At 42.1% G+C, this 18,486-nt stretch overlaps 2 protein-coding genes across 2 annotated transcripts; one reads left to right on the forward strand and one right to left on the reverse strand.

Moving 5' to 3' along the window:
- Positions 1-2,782: 2,782 nt before the first annotated feature.
- grxcr1a (glutaredoxin and cysteine rich domain containing 1 a) lies at positions 2,783-6,461 on the forward strand. Its single transcript, XM_034542992.1, has 4 exons — positions 2,783-3,181; positions 4,662-4,901; positions 5,000-5,065; positions 6,282-6,461. The coding sequence occupies exons 1-4, from the start codon at positions 2,783-2,785 to the stop codon at positions 6,459-6,461; spliced, it is 885 nt and encodes a 294-aa protein (XP_034398883.1).
- Positions 6,462-10,332: 3,871 nt separating this feature from the next.
- Positions 10,333-18,420, reverse strand: slc30a9 (solute carrier family 30 member 9). The gene is made up of 18 exons (XM_034543923.1): positions 18,300-18,420; positions 17,729-17,878; positions 17,440-17,637; positions 17,004-17,051; positions 16,737-16,836; positions 16,376-16,468; positions 16,140-16,222; positions 15,496-15,554; positions 15,021-15,088; positions 13,773-13,931; positions 13,523-13,658; positions 13,394-13,433; positions 13,236-13,307; positions 12,758-12,865; positions 12,452-12,617; positions 11,855-11,984; positions 11,378-11,491; positions 10,333-11,254 (listed from the first exon to the last, which is right to left on the reverse strand). Exons 2-18 carry the CDS (start codon positions 17,835-17,837, stop codon positions 11,210-11,212), a joined length of 1,728 nt encoding a protein of 575 aa, XP_034399814.1. The 5' UTR covers positions 17,838-17,878; positions 18,300-18,420; the 3' UTR covers positions 10,333-11,209.
- Between the last annotated feature and the right edge of the window lie 66 nt (positions 18,421-18,486).

The raw sequence follows: 18,486 nt of genomic DNA on the forward strand, positions 1-18,486 counted from the left end.
AACAACAGCTAAATAAAATCGAGATGAGATTTAGAAAAAAAGTTATTAAGCCACCCTCAGCTCCTCAGGCGGTAATTTGAAAGTCTAGACAACCTAATGGCATCTAGCATTGGCTATCAGCAGCAATAATATACAACAAGCCTTTAATATTGAAACATTACACTTTCCCAGATGGATTTTCTTTAATGATCAGCACGAAGTGAGTGAGACACACAGGTGTTGATATGATGTGTGTGTGTGTTGTGTTGTGTTGTGTAGCTCTTACCTCTGAGGCCAAACTGCAGCACTCAAACTGAGTGGTGCTGTCACCACTATAAGCTGACGCGTCGCATCTCCAGGGAGCTGCTTCATCACCTGTGACACAAAAAAACCTGTCCGAGGCGTCTCTATGGACACGCTGCTGCATTGTGTCACTTTGACATATTATATGTGCAGCTCTGAGAGGACGCCCAGTGAACACCTGCACTCCCACCGTGGGTGAAAGGGAGAAAGCGGTCAAGGAATATCCACTTGTGTCATGCAGTCATGTGTTTGAAAGATATAAATTGGAGTTCACTTGCAAAAACCAATAAAGAAAGTGAGGATGTCGCAATGAAAAATGATTCTACCATGTTAGTAAACTGGAGACAGTTGTCAGTACAAATGAGGATCTTGCACTTTTGTTACTCTTGTCCTATTTGGATAAATACCAAAATCCATTAGCCTACGTTATACTTGTAATGTGTGCAATAACATTTAAGTTTATTCTAAACATGCAAATTATTTGATCTAATTTTAAGCTCAAATTTCTTTGTCACAAATTCAGTTAAAACATATGTAACTGTTAAATATATAGCAAATATATCAAATGTATGGGTGTGAGAAAACAACAACAACCAGATTATGTCAAAATAAAGAGAACGTAAAAGAATAAAAACACAATAACAAAGTTCAAATAAATCTACAACCACAGCTGTGTTTAAATTAAGATACTTCCGTTAGTACATGTCCATGTACACTATGCTATGTACTTACTTGCATAGTGCAGGAATTTTGACACGGTAGTTTTGTCTGAAATCCAACATAGCTGTTGTGCTGTTGTGGAAATTCTGATTGATAACAGCTTTATTGTTTGCAGTACCAAATTGTGGACAGGCGTTGTAAATTACTACAAACACTAAACACATGCATCTGGTCTTTGTGCGTATATGTTACAATCCTAAGGCTACTGTGATGTTCATATACAGTAAAAACTAAACTAAACTAAAATACAGACTGCTAAAGGATAACCAATAAACAATGCTCATGGCTTCTATAATAACCAAATCAGGTTATTTTCCTTCCTCCGTTCATGTGAATGAGTTGGAGAACGAGGGCCGAAAGGCTGCGAGGTTCGGGTGAAATTAAACAATAAGTGCGCTTGCTCTATGGGCAACATCCATGGGGGATGTCGACGATCGGCAGAAGATCTGGTTATTTTTATAATAAATGGTGCACTGCCTCCAACGCTGTATACAGGTCTCTTCACCCATCCAGGGGTGTTCCACACTCAACTCCATGACGGTTAGTACACCATCTGGGTACTCATAGTACACCACCTGGGTACTCATAGTACACCATCTAAGCACTCATAGTACACCACCTAGGTACTCATAGTACACCATCTGGGTACTCATAGTACACCATCTAGGCACTCATAGTACACCATCTGGGTACTCATAGTACACCATCTAGACACTCATAGTACACCATCTGGGTACTCATAGTACACCACCTGGGTACTCATAGTACACCATCTAAGCACTCATATTACACCACCTGGCTACTCATAGTACACCATCTAAGCACTCATCGTACACGATCTAGGCACTCATAGTACACCATCTAGGCACTCATAGTACACCATCTGGGTACTCATAGTACACCACCTGGGTACTCATAGTACACCATCTAAGCACTCATATTACACCACCTGGCTACTCATAGTACACCATCTAAGCACTCATCGTACACGATCTAGGCACTCATAGTACACCATCTAGGCACTCATAGTACACCATCTGGGTACTCATCACCATCTAAGCACTCATAGTACACCATCTAGGCACTCATAGTACACCATCTGGGTACTCATAGTGCACTGCATCAAGTGGCAATGTGAACATGCTAGTATAAGTATAATAATGTTCGCTAAACTAACCTGCACCTTAACTAAGATTTAAGTGAAGCTAAACTGGTTAGCTAACGTATCAACTAATTTAATTTGCCTCTAGTTTTAACACATTAACATGCTAGTTTAGCTTGTTAGCATGGAATAATGTTGTGTCTTTAAGCATTATCTATGTTTTAAATAAATTACTATCATGTAGGACATACTAACTGTAGTGAACCATGTCACTGGTGCCGTTGTTGCCTCTCAGTGTCGACTGCCATCTGATCCCAAGAGGGAGAAATGTTGCTTTGTTTGATTAAAGCACACAACGTCAGGCCATTAAAAGTCTTCTGTCAAAGCTTTGGTGAAAACTGTGTAAACTGTAATGAATAATTAAAAGGCAACTATCATTTTACTTGCGATAAGCTTGCTAGGTTGCCATGGTAGAGATGCATGTATTATTTACTGGCAGTGTGAGTCTGACTGTAAGGCAGCTTACAGTCAGTCGTTTTTAGACCTGTTCAAACAGCGAGGATTAAACGTGGTGGTAATCCATGGGGGACAAACCAGTGTGTCTTAGCTGCGCGTCTACCTCCGAATGACAAGAGAGGAGCTACACGGTGGACCATGTAATGTGGCAGAGGGTCTGCAATGGAGGGGACGATGCTGACGGCGGGGCAGGAGAAGCCACAGAAGCGGGTGAGGTTCCGCGTGGCTTCGGGGAACAGCGGCCGGGTGCTGAAGGAGATGTTCAAGGATGAGGGGCCTTCAGACTCCCTGGATTCAGACTGCACCAGCAGCTCTGATGCAGAACGGGCCAGCACGCCCTCTACGAGTGGGGAAGGACACCTGTATGGATACCTGGGCTCCGAGCTGGACGACAGCGAGTGCGAGCCGGATGACCTGCTCATGTACGCGGGGGCCACCAAGGACTGGATGTTCACCACCAAGCGGGTCAACATACTTAGTAAAAATGGGACCGTGAGAGGGGTCGTGCACAAAGTCAGCGCAGGTCAGACGCTGTTTGAAAACCTTCCCAATTCCAACTGTGTAAGTACATCGGAAGGGGCCTATAGTTTTATCTTATTGTTTGATCCAATCTAACATATATCACCACTAGTCCCCATCAGTGTCATTTCCGTCCTCAAGTCTAGTTACAGGTAGGAGCTACTCGGAAGGTGTAACACTTGGAGAAAAAAAGCTGACAATAGAGGACAAGGTCACAGAACAATTAAAGATTAATGATGCATTTCGTTAAGTGTTTCAAGAGAAACTAATCAGGTTAATGAATTCCAGCCACTTTCTAGTATCCCTGCAGGAAGACGTGTTGTTGTGTTCGGAGGTTTCTCTTTGGCTCGTGTGCTGATGCAGAGATGATGTCGAGGGTCATATCGAAGAGGCCCTTTCTCTGCTGAGTGGTATTTGGTGAACAGCGTCACCGTAAACTCGTTAAAGCTCCCCATTTAAATTATTGTCATCGATTTGATCCTAAAGGAACTTTCTGGTGTTTTTGCATGTTTTATCAATGCAGAAAAAATGACGCACACATTACATTGTCACCAATAATGTTTGAAAGCATGCTATAACTTCTTTAGGTTTGGTTGATTTTGACTCACTTGTTTGATTCGGCTGTTCCATCAAAATGAACTTTTATTAAAATAATATAGCAGGTATTGTGCGTTGTTGCAGACTTTGCAACAACATCCTTACTTTAGCCTGCAATAGCATCCATTAAAAACATAACTTGTTGATTTTGATGTATGACGCACAGTATAATTTTCAAGTTTCTTTACAGTAAATTGATTTCCAAACTCTGTTGAAATAAATAGTATCCAAAGGCTGTCTGGAGGGGAGGATGAGCACACTTAAAAGTATACAAATATATGATATATTTTCTTGAAAGTGATGCAAATAATACATAACTTGTAAAGTGGTAAACACACTTTCTAATGAGCCACTGTAAAGGGATTATAGATGATAACCTCCAAATACAAGGCCGAGGAGGGGATTAGTTTCCATACTTAGGATCTCCTTTGGTGAAATCCTGGCTTCACCTCGACAAACTGTACGTCATATTAATGTACAAAGCCTCACAATTCTTAATGATTTGAAGCATTTCAAGATCCCAACCGTTGCTTAAATTGTAACAGGGCTGCATTCAGAACAGAAGAGTCAAACCTTCGTTTTTTATAAATGAAAATGTGTATATTTGTGTTTTAAATTTTATTTTAAACTTTAAGAAGAAGAGCCTATAGGATCATGGAAACAGTTCAAGAAAAGGAGTTTGTCATTTTCACCTAAAAAGAACAAAAAAGTTTTTATTAAAAAGTTCACAATTAGAAAAGCTGTACCAGATCAAATAAATGTTCCTATAACACAAGACTGGAAACATCCTCATATAAAAGTAATCTGATATCTCAAGTACACACATTATTTACAGCTGGGAGGCATGGTTTCATCTCTGCATCGTAAATGTAGAATCTTTTGGAATAACCTTGTAACTGCATTAAGGATTTTCACTTCCTCTTAGATGGAGTTATCTCTTGAATTTGGGCGAATAGTGATCTACACTACGAGTTTCCGTGTGGTGAGGACAACGTTTGAGCGCTGTGAGCTGGTCCGGAAGATCTTCCAGAACCACAGGGTGAAGTTTGTGGAGAAGAACATCGCCCTGGACAGCGAGTATGGGAAGGAGTTGGAGGAGCGGTGCAAACGAGTGGGAGAACCTCCCTCGCTACCAGTCGTGTTCATCGACGGACACTACCTCGGGGTCAGCGCTGATTCTATGCTGCCGAAAGACATCTGAGGTCAATATTTTGTACATTAACACAGATGAGATCATTCAATATTCTCAATTGTGTTTTTCAGGGTGCTGAGAAAATACTAGGCATGAATGAATCAGGAGAGCTTCAAGATCTTCTGACAAAAATAGAGGTTGGTTTTTCACAGTGTTTGCATTGAAAATGAATAACCGATGAGTCGCCTGTAAATCTGGTTAAGTCGACCACGTGATTTGACACAAGGTGTTTTTATACTGATGGCGTACTTCCCTTGCTCGTTGAAGCATACGGTACCTTCGTGAAGTTTGCCCAAATGTCCCTGAGATGAAGAACACTGTGCCAACAGGAGCAGCCATTTCCCCCTCGCCAGCCGTGTCATCAAAAAAACATGAGCGAACTGCAATGTAAAAGATGCATGCAACATCAATAAGCGGTCATCAATAATGGAGGGGCCTGTTATTGATTCTGCCTCCGACACATTTGTCCAAACACGCCAACGCGTAGCTCATCGCTCGGCGTAAAAAAAAAACAAAGCGAGATGCTGAAAAGTATTTCTGCTTCTCATGAGCACTGGCCTTTTCTCAGGCCTCGGTTGTAATTTGGACCCAACAAGAGTCTTCATAAGCGAACACAAAGCAGTGTTATGACATTTAAGTCATGAATTCCAGTCACTGCGGGCTATTAAAAAAAAAGAACATGCAGCTCTGAAAGGTCATGCATGTACTAATCAGTCCAGAACTGGGCTGCGACGTGGTGTTATTGTGTGTTTTTGGAAACAAAGTTGTGATTAGAGGTATAGTTACACGTTTTGGGAAATACACCGATAGTCAGATAATAAGATTGATCCTTTTAAAATAGGATCAGCAGCAATGGTGGCTCCGCAGCCATTTGCAGACAGTTTGCTGTGCTGCTTTTTAACCAAGTCTGAGATTACATGACATTACATTACATTACATGTCATTTAGCTTACGCTTTTATCCAAAGCGACTTACAATAAGTGCATTAAACCATGAGTACAACTCAGAACAACAAAAATCAAGAAAGTACAATTTCTTCAATAAAGTTAAACTACAACGTACTATCAGTAAGAGACACTCTTCGGTGTCTGAAATTCCCAATATTGTCTCCTCAGAATTACAAGCCGGAATTAACTCGTAAGTCTAAACCATAAAGCAAAAAAAGAGTATTTACCAAAATATCAGATTCGTCATGAAGTCAGTAATTTGTTCCAAATCAAGCTCATTTAATATGTTGCATCTCCAAAATATGTGGGATTTAGGAAGGAAGGAATGTCGATATTTTAGGTTTGGGTATATTTAATGTTGGCTATCTCATCTGGAATGTAAATATGTATCTATCCATGCATCTAGAGAGTACAGCAGCCCCAGACGTGCCAGACCTGCGGGGGCTTTGCCTTCATCCCGTGCCCAATGTGCCATGGCAGCAAGATGTCCGTGTTTCGCAACTGCTTCACGGATTCCTTCAAAGCCCTCAAGTGCACTTCCTGTAACGAGAACGGCCTGCAGCCCTGTGCGAGCTGCAGCCACTGAGGATGCTACGTGCCTGACCCAGCATCCTTTACGCGGGAACCTTCAACTGGACTGTAACCTCGGGCAGTGGAATGAAACACAGCAGGACTCTTCCTCCATGGCCATTGTTAGTAAAGCAAAACAATTCATTTGTAATAAAAACCTGTGAATTTGTGGATCTGGTGTTGTTGGTATGGTAAATCTCTCAAGACAAGAATTTTGTTCATTTTTTATGAGCTCATTGCAAAGTCCTCATTGATAGGTTTCTGTAAACACGTCTGGCCGCCAAGGAGCCGTGAACTAGTTTTCAGGTAAACTTAAGCTTGTTATTCAGTAAGTGAGGAGGCTCCTTCATTAACAATGCTCTCATTACTAATCCCATATCAGACCCAGTTAAGGAGGACGAGAGAGGGAAAGTTAAAGGGCTCAATTTGCAGCCGGTAGAGGGCATGAAACTTGACCTTTACTCACGATGGAGCACCAACCATCATTCAATTCTCAATTAAAACTTTTAAAATGTAAGATTGGTTTTATGTGTACGAGGTGTAATGAACTGGAACCTGAGTTGTTTATTGGAAAGAATGAAAAAAGACACATTTTAAAACAAATAAATCAAGGGAATACAAACGCATTCAAACCTTTTTAATAGTACATCATATTGTTCTGGTGCTTCATAAGAGGTGAAACGATAAGTGGATTGAAAAAAAATTATTGCCAACTATTTTGATAATGGATTAATCGTTAAAATCATTTTTCAAGGAAATATAACCCAGTTTCAGCTTCTCAACTGTGATAATTTGTTGATTTTCTTTGTCTCTCATTAAGTGAATATCTCACAACTGTTCTGCTTCAAGCATTTGAAGATGTCACATTTGGGGCACTTTGTAATTGTGAGGAATTTGGCGATTGTTTTTTTTCTGATATGTTATAGACCGAGCGATTAATCGATGATGAAAATCATCGTTGGTTGCAGTCCTATAGGTCAGTACACTCATGTTCCCCATACAATAACATTTCAGAAGAAACCCCAGTGTTTGCCCTCTACTGTAAAAAAAACAAAAAACAAAAACAATTCTGGAAATAGCTTCAGAACCGCAGAAGGTTTTTAAAGATGTTCATAGGGAAATTGGTCTGCTTAGCTCAGAGTACAGATGGGTCAATCCAGAAGCAGCATGCAATGTGACTAATTGGTTCAATAATGTATTGGCTGCAAAGGGATTTAGGTTGACGTTGAATAATTCAGCCCAAAGAGAACTCCATGTGCTCCACTTTTCTTCAACCTTAACAACCTTGACATCAGCGTGAAAAATCGAGACACGTGACTATATTTCAAACAATCCTCACACGCAATCCTCGCCGTTCAGTGTTTTTAAACGGATGATGTCATTTGTTGGCTCCCGTCCAAAGGGTCAGAGAAACGCAGCGCTCGTGCAGCTCAGCTCTCTATGCTGTCATAGCCCTGTACAATGCTGCTTGAACATGATGAGACAAGGCAGCACTGTAAAGAGGCTAAAAGCGTAGAGCAGTGTGGTGGTGATGGTGATGATGAAGATGATGATCACCCGCCATGAAGAACGTTGCTGCCATCAAACACTAACCTGGCTCCTAGAAGCTCCCGCACCTGTGATTGAAACAACAACACGGTCGATTATTTAGGAGAAGAACAAAAAGGAAAAGAGGAAATCAAACAAATGCATCGTAAAGCATAAAGAAGAAGAACAAAAGGGGTTGATGGTTTTTCTGCACGGCTAATAATGAGAGAGGATTACATCCCTGCACAAAAATGTCTTTACATTTTTTTTTTATTACGCACCGAGTAGTGATGGGGTTTGGGTTTTTATAACCGCAGGCTTGTGGTGATGAAGTAGGGGGGTTGCATGAACATCTGAGACCCCGACTGTGCAGGTTTACTGCGCCCCCTTCTGTGGGCTGCCGGAGACGAAACATATCACACAGGATGCATCGAATATTATCACCAGCCACATTTGCTTTACATTCGCCCTCAAAATAAACCAATGGATAATACTAGAAGTGACTATGTGACGTGCAGAGAGAAGGATGCGGAAGGATCGAAGATGTGTGTGGTGATCTCCAGGCGCGTTTCACAAAGCATGTTTTAAAAAACACACACACACACGCACACACATATAATAATAAGCCAAAATCATCCCGAGGATCTTATTCTTCTTCTTTCTCTGTTTAATCAACGTGCACACGCGACCCGTTCCCTTCTCTGCGGAGGGGAGACATGAAAGGAGACAAGATGGGCAGCGGCTCTGGCACAAGTGACTTGGGAATGGAACGATGAGACATGACACTGATATGCGCGCAACACCCACAAATGTCAAGACAACATTCAATGGTCTAAAAACCTGCAATGGCGTTTGTCCGCATTGTCTCCGCTCCCCGGGCTCCGCGGGATATTATTTCAGTCGAGTAGTCTAGCGCGGGTCCAGCCGCGATGCCGTGCGTAATGTTTTGAACGGTCGGTCAATGCGCAGACTGGTTGGAAATGATGTTTTTATTGACGTCAGCGTACAGACTAGTGCCCCCCCCCTCCCTCCCTCCCTCCTCCCTCCTCCCTCTCTCTCTCTCTTCTCCTCTCTCATCCACACAACTGCACCATCTAATGGACTTGGGTTTACATTCCACTCAACCATCTGAGCATTAAACAGGAAACGGGCCATCAAATCAAGAAGAAAGGGGGGGAAAAACAACGGTCCTTTTTATTACGGTGCAGATGCGTTCAGGTCTTTAACGCATCCGAGTCTTTCTTCGGGGTTACGGTCTAGATGCGTTCAGGTCTTCAACGCATCCGAGTCTTTCTTTGGGGTTACGGTCCTGATGCGTTCAGGTCTTCAACGCACCAGTCATTCTTTAGGGTTACGGTCCTGATGCGTTCAGGTCTTCAACGCATCCGAGTCTTTCTTTGGGGTTACGGTCCTGATGCGTTCAGGTCTTCAACGCACCAGTCATTCTTTAGGGTTACGGTCCTGATGCGTTCAGGTCTTCAACGCATCCGAGTCTTTCTTTGGGGTTACGGTCCTGATGCGTTCAGGTCTTCAACGCATCAGTCTTTCTTTGGGGTTACGGTCCTGATGCGTTCAGGTCTTCAACGCATCCGAGTCTTTCTTTGGGGTTACGGTCTTGATGCGTTCAGGTCTTCAACGCATCCGAGTCTTTCTTTGGGGTTATGGTCCTGATGCGTTCAGGTCTTCAACGCATCCGAGTCTTTCCCTGTGGAGAGACTCGGATGCGTAATGTTGCTCAACATACTACACATGAAGCAGTGTTGACATGAAATAAGACCACGAGACGGAAAAGGAAAGCAAAAATATTTTAATAAATTATTTTTAAATGTATTCCGACTCCTTCAGCAGCGGCAACATTGTTACAACCGATGGGGAAACATATTATTACACTATTAACACCTTCAAAAATAGATATCCACCCTCCGAAATGACCCCACCCCCTCCTCCTCCCGAAGCAGAGCAACATGATTAACAGGCAGCGGTGCTCCAGCTGTGGCTCACTAAAGTAAAAATGCAGAATGAAAACCAAAAAGCGCAGCTTGACACAGAATATTCAGCAGAAACACAAAGCAGGAGATGATTCACTTGATTATTATTACTGTACAGACAGACATCCTGAATGCTTAAACCCCTGGTTGAGACTGGGGCTGCTCCACTCGCCATCATGGACCACTTATTTACATCGGGCGCTTGCATCCCTGCAGCACTTCATCTTTGGATCACTACGATCAGTCGCCTGCTGATCAGCTGCCAAAACCTCACGAGACAAAGTTATTACATTTGGAGAACATCATAGATTTGAGTGTGAAGCCGGCAAAGAGAGAAAGAGGGGGATGCCACTTTGTATAAAGAGCAGCATGTCAAATAAAAGGTTATTTATTACGTTTGTTAGTTGGACTTTCAACTTATCTTCATAATATCGCAGGGATATAATGATTTTACACGACAACCCCACCGTTGTCTAATATCTATTTTTTTGCATAAGCACATGTTGGTTAACGGTATTTAACCTTCGTTCAGTCTTCAACTCCACCATACAATCAAATGAAAAGTCTTAACATCTTTTAATTTTTTTTTTTATAACCCTGCAATAGAAATAAAATATATTCATCACGTCGTATAAAAGAGGACTTTGCAGCAGTTCCTCCGTTTATACATTAAAAGAAGAAGGGAAAAAAAACATCTACTTTGTCTAGCGGTTAAATCTGGTTTGAATATGTAGCACTCAGGTTCCCTTCGTACTAATTGAGGAAACACTGTCACTGTGGTTCAAGCATCACATTAAAGTAAATACATGTCTAGTAAATGATACTGGTTCTGTTTGGGGATCTTGTTTTCAACCAAACCCAAAACACATTCATGCAGGAATGTGAGTTCAAAACGACCTGAAGACTAAACTGTCATACGTGTGTATGGGAGCATACACACATTTCAGGCGACTAATGACAGTTGTTAGTCTTCAGTAAGAAACACTCTTGGATGTGAAAGTGGATCTCTGGCGGGTCGAACTCTCGGGTAACTGAAGTTCAAACAAAAGATCCCGGATCATTGCCCAAACACTGTCCTCCGCTACAGTTGTGGACTATTCTACAGTAAGACTTGATGAGTTGTGCAGAGACAGAGGTTTTTTTGAGGGGGGAGTGTCAGGTTGGGTAGCAGAGGCAGGCTAGGCCCTCCGTTCATCTTCTCCTCGTCTTTTCTTAGCAGGATGTTCCCTCAGCGGAGACCCGTCCGCCACTATAGTATCTCTAAGTCTACATGACGAACCTCCGGGTTACGTTGCTGCGGAGGAACAAAACACAGTTACACACCGATCTGCCTTTGCTGTGCAGATATATCCCAGTCGATGTAAATGAGAATACCATCGTGAAATGGTAAAAATTGTAAAGTTTAATGTTCAAGAACCTTGAGTTCTTTCTCCAAGCGGTCCACCTCGACCCCCAGAGTGTCAATGATGTTCTCCCCGTGTTTCAGCATGAAGCTCTCCAGCTCCTCGGGGGTCTTCACCAGCTGAATTTCCTGCAGACAAACAAAAGCACACACTTGACTTAAGTGAAGATAAAAAGGTAAGCAATGCAGATGCATGGTGGTCACAGCGGAAGACCAAAAAATAATCACATATTTTAGGAGTGACAATTTCATGAAATCAAGTCAACATAAAACATTTTGTTCACTTTGGAGGGGGAAAAAAAAGCTGAAATCATACTTTGACTGAAATATCTGCCAGTTGTCAACAACAAGCACAAACATAAGGCTTCATAATGCAGTTCAAAAGACATTTATTGCAGAGATCCAAATTTGAAGCAAAAAGAAAAAGGATGCAGTTTTAAAGACCACATGCAAAAAACAATACTAATACCAAAAACTGTGAAAACAACTTACATTGAGGATTTGGTCAATGTCTTGTTTTTCCAGATAAGACCGTGTCACCACTCGGCCATCAAAGTCAACTTCAGCCTTGAAGCGCACTTTGCTCATTCCCAGATCAGTGGCCTTCACGTCGTGGATGGCTCTGCTCAAAATAAATAATATTCTTATCGTTAGACAAGTAGAAACATCATACTTTAACTTAGCCAAAGAACAAATCAACGTTACTTGAGACTTCAGTGGCTTTCCCGCGACAACACGATGCGTTTATAATGCAATGGGAATGACGTGCACACTGGTTAAAAGACCACAAGGTTGATTTCAGAAAGCAAAGTGTGTTAAAGTTCATGTTGTGACTGAGTCACTAAACTGGATCACTTTGCACCTCTCTGTCTACAGCGGCCCTAAAGACGATGGCCTGTAAAGACCAGTAAATACCAGATGGTCCATTTAAAGCCGGAATCTTGTCCATCAACATCAGTAGTTAACTATTGGCTTGTGTGGTCTTAAATTGGGATAATTTTTGGATTACAACGATTGATTCCAGACTCGACATTAGGACACGGTTTGTGTTTCACAGCCATGGACGCGTGCGCCCGTTCATTAGCTGACCTCACTGCAGGGTCGTTCTCCAGGAACTCGGTGAGCTTCTGGACGCGCTCAGGCTGTATGGAGCGGCCCAGCAGAGCCTCCGTGTTGGTGTAGATGAGGAAGGTCGAGACGGCGCCCAGCAACGTGCCCACGCCGAGAGAGCCCAGGCTGTCGTAGTAAGGGTTACCTGAGAGGCCGCGGGCCGAGGGACAAAGGAGAAGGAAAAGAAAGAGAATCTGGATCACTGCCATCAGACTTAGACAATCGAATAGAGTGAAACTGAATGCCTCCGATAAGCCAACAATGTCTCCGTGCCTCTGTGTTTACCTGTAAGTGAAGTGAGCCCCATGCAGCTAGCAGCCATGATGACTCCTAACACAGCAGCAGCGTCCTCCAGCAGCACTACATTAGTACTCGGGTCTCGACTCTGCATTACTGCACACACAAAGAAATAAACAGAATACCCCATTTACACCTGAATCTTCAATCAGCATTACACCAATATGGGATTTATCTTCATGACATTTACTTTCAGATATGCGCTTTAGTTTATTTGATTTCCTTTACAATATGCAAATAGACTTGGCCTGAATGACTCTGTGTGCAATGACAGAAAACACCTGGTTTAATTTAACTACAGAGGTAAGATTGATCCATATTAAACTAAACTTGGTCCCGAGACCAGGATCAATCTTCCTGATTGTCTGAACACTAGATGTATTGAATGTGGTTCAGACATCTATTGTGTGCCTGTAATTCCAGGTGCATCATCAATTAATAGCATCAATATATCAGTTGTACATACCATATTCATAAAAAGACACTCCATGTAGTTGTGCGCTCCTCTTTATCTCATTGACGGCTACTAGTAACGTGGCTGAGAAAGAAAAATACAAACAGATGTTTCAGTACAAACTCGTCAGAATGCCATCAAAGACCTGGAGCTTCATTTATATAAATTACCTCCTTCAGACACCAGAGAGCCAGCCAAAATACAGTAAGCCTGTAACACAGAAACGTGACGTTATCATTTATATACACACACATACTGTATATCTGATCTCATAGGGACGAGTAAAAACAGACGCTCACCCATAACAAAGATTCCATGGGCTCTGGGTGCAGCAATCCCATGATGCCATGGTACCAGGAGAGGCCTGCTCCCATCATGAAAATACCAACTCCACTGATGAGGGAGGCGATGTAGCGCATGTTGGTGAAGCCATACCTGGACAAGACCAAGGAACAGTCATTTTACCAAAACCAGGACTAGTTTTCACCTTTCAATACCATTTAAGCCACCGTTGTTTTGCTGGCGTATTTATTTCACGGTGGCGCTTACGGGTGGCCAGCGTCCGGGTTGCGGACAGACTGGCTGATTCCCAGTGCGAGGAGAGCCTGGTTGCAGGTGTCGGCCAGAGAGTGGATGGCCTCTGAGAACATGCTAGCTGATCCGGTGTAGACCCAAGCCAGGAGCTTGAAGAAGAAATTCAACCCATTGCTGAGGAAAAAGAAAAACAAGTATCAAGCACTCAAACAGCAATGAAGCCATTAGTAATAATAATAATAATAATAATAATAATAATAATAATAATAATAACAACTCAAATTTGAAAGCACCTTTAAAAAAGAGTTTTAAAGTGCATTGACAGACGAAGCAAAGAAATAACAAAAGCAAGACAAACTACGGTGAACTTAAAACACTGAGAAAACGGCACAATGGATGAAACAAAGAAAACCAATCAATACAATATTTTTTTTAAGTCTCCCAATCACAGCATCTACACTTTAACTCATGTACTCTGGACTTAACCTTTTGAGTCCCGTGAGTCCAAACTAAGTGAAGGAAACACTTTACTGTTCATGTGACTGCACATGTCCTCTAACACAATCATCCTAATCTAATTGGCCTCGGGACATGCGAGACAGGGTCCCATGCAGTGCCCAATTCAAATTTGTACATCTTTACTAATAAGTGCCAACATGTCTGCAGTGCACGTGGTCTATTTTAGAACAAAAGAGCTCAAGTGAAACTAGATCTACTGTACAGATGGAGCCAGTAATTTTGTTCATTTTCCCAAATGTTACACTCACACATTCTTCCAACAACCTAAATGTAGTCAAACCCCGTTGAGAGCAGACTTGTGTTTCCTCTCTAATCCAATACCTCCCACTGTGTGTGCTACGGCTCAGTAAAGTCCCTGAGTGTTAGTGTTCGGGAATACACTGCCGACGTTACTTGCTCACCGTGCCAGTCATAAAAAAATAAATAATAATAACACCCAAAGACACAAATAAAACCCATTTCGCGTATCAGCATCCACATTTATCAATTAAAAGAAACTTGAGCTTGTAAAATACTAAGTAGGTTATCAATACTTGTGTCACAATAGACAGATTTCACTTATCAAGTGACGAGAGGAGAGTTTTCCCGGCAACAACGATGGAGGATTTTGCAATCGGCATTATCCCAAGTGAATTAAATCGGTGGGAGAATTCCCTCAGCGTGGCTTCCTTATCACGTTCAGAACGACATTACAACAAAACCAAGCAGCAGTCAGAAACAAAAGGCGAGACAATCAAAACTTACATGCAAATAGCGACCATGACCACCTTCCCCGGCCCTTCTAGGAATGTTGCCCTTGGACCTGATCGAGGCTTTGTGGAAGAAAGAAACAAACAAAGTGAAATTTCCACAACCTTTCATTCATCAAAACACATGATTGAAAATGTACAGCTCTTAAAAATTATACAATTGATGTTATCTCATGAACAATACTGTGGGAACACTCTGGAAAAAACAACCCAGCAGAGTACGGACTATATGGTGACATACCAGAGGTGTAGAACAGTATGGCCATTAAAACAACATCACAGTACACTAAAGGGGGGGCGACTTCATGATGACACTGACACATAGACGCAGTGACCTCTGTAACAGAGACAAAGGTCATAGAAATACACCACTAATGGCCACATTACTTTCCCTTTCACATAAAAAAACATTATGTGGAGAGCTGATCATATAATCAAACTAAATAGTAGGCAAACATAAAACTGCTCACCTTAGTGTTTCCCCAAAAGTCTTTGTATTCCTTCAACAACTGTTGATTCCGAAAAATATCTGGTCAACAAAGAAGAGATACAAATAAAATGATGTGTCAAACAGACCAAATAATTAATAACAGCTGGGAAATAATCAGGTAATTTGGACAAACATTCACACAATTTCAGAATCTGGCTTAATTTAACATTGAAGGAATGGTTTGACATTTTGGGAAACACACTTATTCATTAATACTCTTAACTGTAGACTGGAATAACCGTTTATGTTCAAAATGACAAAATCTGCCTACTGGCAGCTCAATAGCTCAGTCATATCATTTTATTTTGCGTTTGTTTAATCTGTACAAAAGTATAAGACAATCCTCAATTATATGTAGGACTATTCTTTGGCCACGAGCAGCGACTTCACTGAGCCGTTCACATGGCAACTACCAAGAAATAGTCCGGCAAAAGGTCCCCTTAAGCAAACCTGCTGATATATAATATGAAAGTGCTATTGATCTTCTAATCAAAAGCTGACAGAAAGTGAAGAGACGAATTTTGCAAATTGTTGAACTTTTGCTTTGAGACATGATATTCAGTATCATTGCACATTCAAACTGATTCCCAACTAGCCAGGGGAAAATTTAAAAAAAAAACCTACTCTCTTGGTACTCCCTCTCCTCTTCTTTCCTGAGACTTCTCTCTCGGGCTAGAGCCTCTTGGCTTCCCCATACCTCCAGTGCTCTAATTGTCACAGAGATAAATAATCAACAGTCAACAAATGTTGAAAAATACATCAATACAAATGGGTGATTTACACAATAATTTGTTGGAAGACACACAGTGTTGTATTCTTAATATCTCTTGTGGTTTAAAGCAAAAGGATGTATAACTAACTTGGCTTCCACGTCTGACCGCAGAAAGACCGTGAACGCCTCTGTGTCGTCATGGGGGCTGCGTCTTCTGATCTTTCGAAGCTGTACCAGATCACTGTGAACATATGATTGAGAAGGGGGTAAGAAAAAGATTTAGGAAGACCTGAGTTAAACAGCGTTAGGCAATCTTATATAAGCTGATTACAACAGCATGTTTACTTATTAACTAGAAGGAATGTGTAATGTGGTCTGCCCGCATCTCAGCTAGGCACTGAACACGGTTACAGTGGACAGAGAAGCATTTAGTACTGTTAATTTAGCTTCGCCATGGGGACATACAGTTTAGTGTTGCATATAAATCAAATAAATGAAACAGGAGTTACCTTGGTTTGAGGCAGAACTCATTCATGGCTCTGACGGCTGTGATGAAGTTGTTCTGAGTGTACTTCGCTCCATATTCCCTTTTCTTCAGGACTGCCCGAACTGCATATTACAACAGAGGGAAACTATGTCACAGGGTTTTCATCCACATCCATTAGTTCTCATTATTGTGCAAGCCACAAATCACAGCCACATTCAATAGATGCTTAAAATATAAAGTGAATCAAGAGCATCAAGATCACACTGAAGCATTCACAAATGTTCAGTACCTTTGACTTGGATTGTCTCTGTTTTTGTCAGCCCCTGAGGTGTTGGACCTGTGAGAGCAAAGTAAATAACTCTTAACTTTTAGTTTCTTTTAACTTGTCTTGTTCTGTGTTTTTTGTTTGTAACTATCTGTGTATTATGCTGCTGCCTGTCTTGGCCAGGTCACCCTCGAAAAAGAGATTTTTAATCTCAATGGGACTTACCTGGTTAAATAAAGGTTTAAATAAAAAAATTTAAAAAAGATATTAATGGACTATTGAATTTTCCTCAACATCCCAGAAATATTTCCTGGTGCTTTGGGTGTGAGGGCAACCGTTTTAGCAGTTCTAATAAAGACACATTGTGAAAATGAATGTACACAAGACAATGGCACATAACACTACCAAGATCAGGCAAACAACTTCTGCAGAATTTTTAAAAACAGTCAAAGTTAGTCACCTGATGGAGCTGGGGTGGCTTTTACAGCAGCAGACAGGACGCTCTCTGCTGATGGAGCCTCACCGGATGCTGACTTTGGGGGACCATCGTCACTGTTGCCAGAGGTAGAGTAGTATTGCACCTTTCCCAGCCCGAGAGAAGCAACACGGCAGTCTGGAAGGCTGAACCACACGTTATGCATGCCTCCACTCTGCCAACCTGCGCAACAGAATGTATCACGACTTCAGTTGGGTCAAGAAACAGCCTTAACGTGTAACGTCTGCCATCACACCGACGAGAGGGTCCTCACCGGAGCACAGCAGGGGGAACCTCGGGCACCGCTGCGACAGGTGCGCCCGGTGCTGCAAGGAGACCCTGCAGAAGACATGCCATGGCCGGTGGGCCAGGCTGGGGAACATCCTCGCTGTGGCGGGGCTCGGTACCGAAGTGCAGGAACTCGCTACACACACACACACACACACACACACACACACACACACAAATGGCACACGGTCACTGTTGTGTTAGCTTGTCAACGTAGCTAAACCAATTCAGACAGATTAACGCCGAGGCATCGCCTTCGAAACATGTAACGTAAAGCGTTAAACGTTTCGTCGAGGAGTGACGTTTGCGTGTCTTTAAGCCAACTAAAATATGTAAAACAGCGGACGCTGGTGTCTAACTGTCATTGATAAAGTATCGCTTTTACCGGCCGGCTAACTACGGAGCCAGACATATGGACAAACTAGCTTAGCGCCAGCGTCAAGGTAACATCGTTAGCTGCCGTAAGGAAGTAACAAGTGCCGTGAAACACGTTATTTACCCAAAGTAACTGAATAGCGCGTACATTTAGATTAGGTAATTTAAAAAAAAGCCACTACCTTTCTATTGTGAGGTTTGTGCTGCATAATCTGTGTCCATTTTGAGAATCTATGGTCAAACTGACAATAACGCCGCTGTTGACGTGACCTGTGACACACGAGTGACGTTGACGGTCTTCTCGCGAGAGTGTACACGGTTTCACTGACATCGACGAGTATGAGTATTTCCGTTTTTAAAAATGTGATT

The sequence above is a fragment of the Cyclopterus lumpus genome, chromosome 10, assembly GCF_009769545.1.
Source record: "Cyclopterus lumpus isolate fCycLum1 chromosome 10, fCycLum1.pri, whole genome shotgun sequence".
Taxonomy (NCBI): Eukaryota; Metazoa; Chordata; class Actinopteri; order Perciformes; family Cyclopteridae; genus Cyclopterus; species Cyclopterus lumpus.